Genomic DNA, 6739 nt, shown 5'->3' on the forward strand with positions numbered 1-6739 from the left:
ATATATACATGCCCGAAGGATATAAATCCGGAAAATGAACGATGGCTTGCGGCTAGGCCGTGGGTGTGTAAGTATATATAAAGAGAAAAGGGCCGCGACGAACGAGTTTGTTAGAAGCACGAACGCAAACGAACGTGCGACAGAGAGAGATTCTACGTTAGTAGAGGCACGTCGTTGAGAACGACGGAGCTGGCAGTGCGTGAATTTTGGCAGTGACGCGTTTTCTCTTTTGCATCTTCTGGTGTCGATCTTTCGATTCCCTCAAAAAGAAAGGAGCGATCCTCGATATATCGTCCTCGCGGGAAGATCAGCGGATACAGAGAGATTATATCGTTTTTTTAGATAGCTGTCGGGTACTCGCGAAGTAGCTTGTCTCAGCGACGACGAGCCGTGTGGCTTGCGAGTACAGGATTCGCGTAGTGTAATATGCCGTTTCGTTACGATAATTTCAACTAAGTATTTACATTTACAACATGCGCGTTCGCGACGCGCAGCTCGGAAAAATTAATTGTAAATCCATTAAAACACGTGCCTCGCGGAGTGAACGCAACGATGGCGCTATTCTCGGAACAGCCGCTTCTTACGATGCATTTTTCACCCATGCGCATCAACTAGAGATCTATTCGGTTATACACTTATACATTCGTACTTTTTTTTAATAATAGTAAGAATAATTATAATCGATTAATTACCGTAGAGCTCTTAATTACAATTGTATTGGCAGTGTTTCTTAGCTGGTGTGTATGTAATGACGTACCGTCTGTCTGTGTGTGCCTCATGCGGTCTCCATTTCTCACAATCGCTCGATCATTCTCATTCACATTTCATCTCTTTTATTCCATCCATGTTTCTGAATCAATCTCTCACTCTCAATCGTTCAACACACACACATGACACGACACATATCCATCTCCTTAATTTAACGAGCCTTAATTTACATCAACCTTTATTCACTACACATACGCGCGCGGACGTTGCATCGCTCCACGATGTTGCGAGGAGTGATCGTGGTCGCAAAAAGAATTGCTTTTGTTTTCTTTCTCGCGACCACGACGGCTAGCTACGCGGATCGTGGACACGGCACACGTCGCATTCTTTGTTTACTTTTCACATTCTTTCCTTAACAACTCCATGGGAAATGTAACACAGCCTTCGTAATTTACCCTTTTTGAGGATAACAGCTCATAGGTCGCGCTGCATGCTTAGCTACTATCGTTTCTCTTCATTAGATTGAAATTTAATTGATAAAAATCTCTCGCAAGTAAATTTTTGAGTCACGATGAGCCTATGAAAACATGCCGCGCGAGACTCAGCAGAAAGATAAAAATAACGCGACGATAAAGTACATGAGAAATCGAACACGTCTCGGGCGCAAAAAACGAGGCAAGCTCGACGTCCCTTTGTGAGAGCTCGCTTGCCTCAAACCCTGAGGGATCACCATCTCTTTTCCTAAATTTTTCATTTTTGTACATTGCATTATCTCTACGCGTTTCGTTTCTAGGAAAAAGAGTAATTCTCGAAAAAAATCTCGGTGGCGTACGTGTCGTCCGATTATTCTGCAATCTTTCAACTTCATGCCGAGCTATCAAGTTTGGAGACTGTCAACCCCATTCAGGGAAAAAACGGCGGGTTCGAAGCGATATCATTCAGTCTCTCTCTTTCACTCTCATTCTTTTTCATGCATACTTTCGCATTCTCATCTAACAGCCTAAGCATCTCCTCCGCGATTTTTTCTCGTTCTACGATACAATTTTCTGTGTCCGCTTCGTGCTGTCCACGATCCTCTTCTTCGTGTCTTTCTCTTATGTCCCTTTCCATGTCATCGTACGACAACAGTCGACGCGAATTTCAACCGAGTTGTAAATCGAAGTAGACGCATCTTCCTTTCTTTTTCTCGAGGCATCGTCGAAAATCGTAAAGATACCGTCAGTTCTCGGAAATGCCAAGGGGCCGATGTTAGATATTAATTGAATCCTAAGGCCACCAGAGTGATTATCTCCTTATAAATTGTAACTACCGCTTAAACATTTGGTCTGTGCACTCCCTCGGTTTCCTTTGGCAAAACCAAATTACACAAGAATTCCCCTTTACTGCTTTCTTCCTTCATTTTTCGCTTTTTTGTCTTTGACTATCGATACTACCGTTTCCACCGCGCATCTATTCCTGGAATCTTGATCGGCGGTAGAACACGGTACAAAACGTATCCACGGTGAGGCACTTTCGAGACCCAGACTTGGCGCTTCCGAGGCCGACGAACTTCGAAATATGCGAGGTACTCGTGGCAGGGATCTGCATAAAATTTATCGCATTAGTTAGATGTATCCTTTAATGAACGATGACAAAGAGTATGCTCGTTACAACGACCAGCAACGCTCTAATCCGACTCAAACAGGGGACGGATAATCGTATCCCTCTTTTGTCCTTTCTCCAGCTGTATATCCTCCTTTTTTTCTTATCGCTACACTGTACGCTATTCGATTCATTCTGAATTTATTATCTTTCGCGTGATTTTCTCCCTGTCGCTGCGATTCTTATCTTCTAATCGATCTGAATTCGCAAAAGAATTGGTCCTTCTCCTAGATTAGATAAAGTATCTTCTAAACGTGCTTTCCGTCTCTCGATACGTTCGGGTATTTTCAGGTCGCATTGTCCGCGGCCTTTGTCTTCACCGACCAGGAAGAGTGTAGACCGTGTCCTGCTCGTCAATCGGCAGCACTTTGTTCTTCCTCTCTGGTTCAGGTGTAAGTGCTCAGGTTAGGTCAATTCTGGTATCCGGTCAATCGGCCGACATCATCACGAGTTCTTTACTGGTTTCCGGCGTTGCTTCACTCTCGTCGTCGGCGGCGCAAGACTGCTTATCGCTGGATAGAGAGCCAAACTCATCTCTTCCGCATTACTGGCGGCCATCTTGCGAATATGTATGTGCTTCGTGCTTTGTACTTCGGATTCTAGTACCCATTCGTCCGGTTCTCTGCAGAAGAAACACGCGAAAATGAGAAAATTGATGAGTCATGCGGCGATGTTATCAGTCGCGCGATTAAAGTATTTAATTATTATTAGATTGTGTGTGTGTGTGTGTGTGTGTGCGGAAAGAACTTACATATCCTGGGGATGCCATCGCAGCAGTACTTTCGTCTTTCCGTCCGACTCAACTCTCCTCGCTAAAACCTAAAAGAGCAATTTTTCTTAAAGCGAATCTTAATCGACAAGTTTAACAATGCATTACGGTGGTTTTACACTCGCAACTTACTTGACTAGTTAGTGCCATCGAGTTTCCTGGCGTTTCAGCTAGTCGCCCCTGCGTTCTCGATGCCGCTAATCCCTGTAGCCTATGCTGAAGACCTTCCATCACTCCCGAATCAAAATAATCAAAAAGTCTCGCTGTAAAGACATTACGATATTCAACGATGTGCATCAAACATTTCTCATACTATCAATTTGTGATGAAATATATTCATTGCATTAAAAAATGGCAAGAACTCGCAAGAATAATGCGCGCTGATGTTAATATTACAGACTAGTTCGAAAAATTATAATTAAAAAAATCCATCGAAGAGGTGTTATAACGTGACACTCACCAGACCAAGGTTGTCGCCTATATCTAAGCTTCTTGCCGTTCCTCCTAACAAGTTTGCCGCCATTCTCGCAACTGCGTCTTCCGTTATTGCTACTTGTTTCCGACTGATTAAAATGTCCGTTCACGTGCCTCTCGAGTGCGGTCTATAAATAAATGCATATTTTATAATCTTCGAAAACATATCCGGTCGAAAATCAGTATCGCGCGGCGAGTCCGCGTGTTTTACCTGAGAGCTAAATCTGCAACCGCAACCGTCGACGATGCATCGGAAGGGTTTGTTGCCACCGTGAGACAAAACATGTCTCTCCAGCCATCGACGGGAACACGAGGTTCTTCCTTGCACCTTACAACCTTGCCAGTGGCAAACGAAGTTATCACCACCTGTTTGCGTGTTGATGTGTGCAGCCTGTAAAAGATAATAAATATAGAAATGAGCATAAGCTATAGATTTTATATTGTATCGTGTGCGACGTTAATAAATTTTCCAGAAGGTATGAAAAGAAAGCTGATTAATGCGAAAAATATTGCGCGAAGATTAAAGTATTTTCCGTTCCTATACCTGTAAATGTTCCAGAAGACCGCCCACAGATTCGAAGCTGGCTTCGCACTTATCCCAGCGGCAGATCCCGCTATCGGTAGCCTGCGGTCTATCCTTCTCGGGCACTCGCGCCGGAAATCGGATAGTAGTCGGTGCCGAAAGGATGGGCGACAACGACGGTTTCGATTCGCTGCTTCGGGAATCCTCCTCATCCACATCGTCCTCGTCGACCGGCGTTGGCTGCGCGTCCTTGTCTTTGCTGTCTTCCTTCGACGGCGACGACAGCCTCGAAATAGGTGAGTCGCGACCGCCTTGTGACCTCAACGCGCCCAGGATACCACCGCAGCTGTTCGTCAAATTGTTGTTCTCGTTCACGTGTGGTTTCGACAGGATGCAACCCTTGAAGTCCAGTGGCACGGGCTCGCCCAGTAGCGACGAGGCAGCGGTAGCAGGTGGAGAGCTGCATTTGGCCGTATTGATATTCACGTCCGAAGTTAATCTGTGGAAAAAAAATAGTCTTTAATTTGAGAAAACAGATTTACTTACCATGTTTCTTGCCTTCCCACCTAAAAATGTTTCCTATAAAAAGATAAACAACCTCATTTTTGCGGTGAATTAATTTTAGTATTATATAATCCCAGCTGTACACACATCCAATAAAAGGCCTGGAGAATAATACCTTCGGGACCTGTGGGATTCCACACACACTTAATTCTTCATAAAATCTGGAGATATTATCCTCAAAAAAGGAATCGTACCAGAAAAATAAAGTTTCAAAAATATGATGTACGCGACATACTTTTGGTGAGACACCGATGTACGGTGTCCCACCCCTGTTATCTTTTACACTAAAAGAGATAGACCATAACAAATATATATCAAATTAAATGGTTCAAACTGAACTCTATTGTGAGCACAATTGTTGCTTTCAAAAGCTATCTGTGTTAACGAACGGAGAGGTATGCATAATTTTTTTCACTCGTGCATTAGAGATTGACATATGTCATGTTGTCATTTGATCATAATATTCAATCCGAAGAGTTCAGTTTGAACCATTTAATTTGATATATATTTGTTATAATCTATCTCTTTTAGTTTAAAAGATAAAAGAGGGAGGCCACTTTTAGTGGGACACCCTGTATTCTTTTGACAGAAATGTAAGCCAACCCAGTTAAGTAATCCAAACTTTCCAATCAATGTGTGCGTCTAATAGCAAACGAGATAGTGAAATCAGCGCTTTTGCGAAAGACGGCGAATTCAAAATCGGAATATCTATACCTAAGGGATGAGATCTTGGACAGATTCTTCAGTACGTCATTCGAGATTGGCAAAGTTGGCAGCGGCTTCGGCAGTTTCTTGTCTATTTTGCTATTGGCCCTCGGCACGACGACCAGCGGCGGCTTCTTCGCGACCGCCGATGGCGATGTTAGCGTTCTCGCTTCCCAATCGTTAGTCGAGGTGCCGCGGCTCGGGTTAGAGGACATTGCGTTGCCCAGGTATTTAGCAAGTCCACCCTTGTTCCTCTGCACCGTAGGTGGTCTCCGAAACTCAGACGAGCTCTTTGCTACTACCACTGACATTTCGCTTGCTTTTTTGACCTGTCAACAAAAATGCGATTATGTAACAATAGAACCATTGTATATTTATTTATTTTTATCAACTAGAATATTATCTTAAAATTAAATAAAGGATAATCAAACGGAAAGTTATTTACATTTTCCAATGAAAAAAACGACCAAAGTAATAATGTTAATAATGTCCATATTAAAAAAAATAATGGAAGAAATAATTAAAAATGAAATATCAAATAAGAATTTTATAATAACAAGCAGTATATTCGTCAGGCAAATGTTTATATCTGGCGTGTTCTATATTCTCTGATAAACATCTCGGTAACATTGAAAACATTTTTGTTTTTGTTGAAGCAAATTCAGTATTGTTTGGATCGCAGCATTGAAATAATCTATTAAATAAAAAAAAAAATTCAATAAGCAGGATTGTAAAAATTTAAAAAATTGTTTATCTAGATTTTTTTATTTGCCTCTCTCTATTTGTTTCTCGTAATCGTAGTATAATTAATCATCTTCCCTTTTTTGCTTCGTCTAATATTAACTTTATTTTCGTACTATAAATAAGAGAAACACACATTTATAACGCTTAAACGTACGTACGTGTGAATTATTGAGTATGTGTCATATTAAATTGTCGATCGATAAAACGAGAGCAGGTTTTCGCGAATTAATATCGACCGATAGGAAAACACTACTTCTGCACAGGCGAATTTAAAAAAAAGCTAATTCAATATCCGATAAATGTGCGAGTGTGCTGATAAGGCAAATCTATAATCTGAAGTATTCGCGTGAAGTAAAGAGTGATATCTTCAATACTTCCGTTACGTTGATTTTATCGAGAGAAAACGCTTTCTTTTCCTTGCAAGTTTTCTTTTACTTTAGTATATAACTGCGTGACTTTTACAAATTAAATTACAAATTAAATGTCGCCGAGCACGATTGATATTATGCAATTTTATAATATTCAATTTTAAATATCTACAATTCGCAGATTAAAATTATCCGTTTCAAATTAAACAAAGAACAAGCTTTTCTTTACAATTGTACACTCTT

General features: G+C 41.4%; 1 protein-coding gene across 1 annotated transcript in view; it reads right to left on the minus strand.

Moving 5' to 3' along the window:
• Nucleotides 1-6: 6 nt before the first annotated feature.
• LOC115246064 (AF4/FMR2 family member 4) overlaps nt 7-6739 on the minus strand; it is a 92760-nt gene continuing 86027 nt past the window's right edge. Inside the window, 7 exon segments of the mRNA XM_029824651.1 lie at nt 7-2971; nt 3101-3168; nt 3251-3381; nt 3579-3720; nt 3804-3983; nt 4137-4614; nt 5394-5713. Of these exon segments, the coding sequence (XP_029680511.1) occupies nt 2794-2971; nt 3101-3168; nt 3251-3381; nt 3579-3720; nt 3804-3983; nt 4137-4614; nt 5394-5713 (1497 nt within the window). The 3' untranslated portion in view covers nt 7-2793.

Source organism: Formica exsecta, unplaced genomic scaffold, assembly GCF_003651465.1.
Source record: "Formica exsecta isolate Colony F162 unplaced genomic scaffold, ASM365146v1 scaffold138, whole genome shotgun sequence".
Taxonomy (NCBI): domain Eukaryota; kingdom Metazoa; phylum Arthropoda; class Insecta; order Hymenoptera; family Formicidae; genus Formica; species Formica exsecta.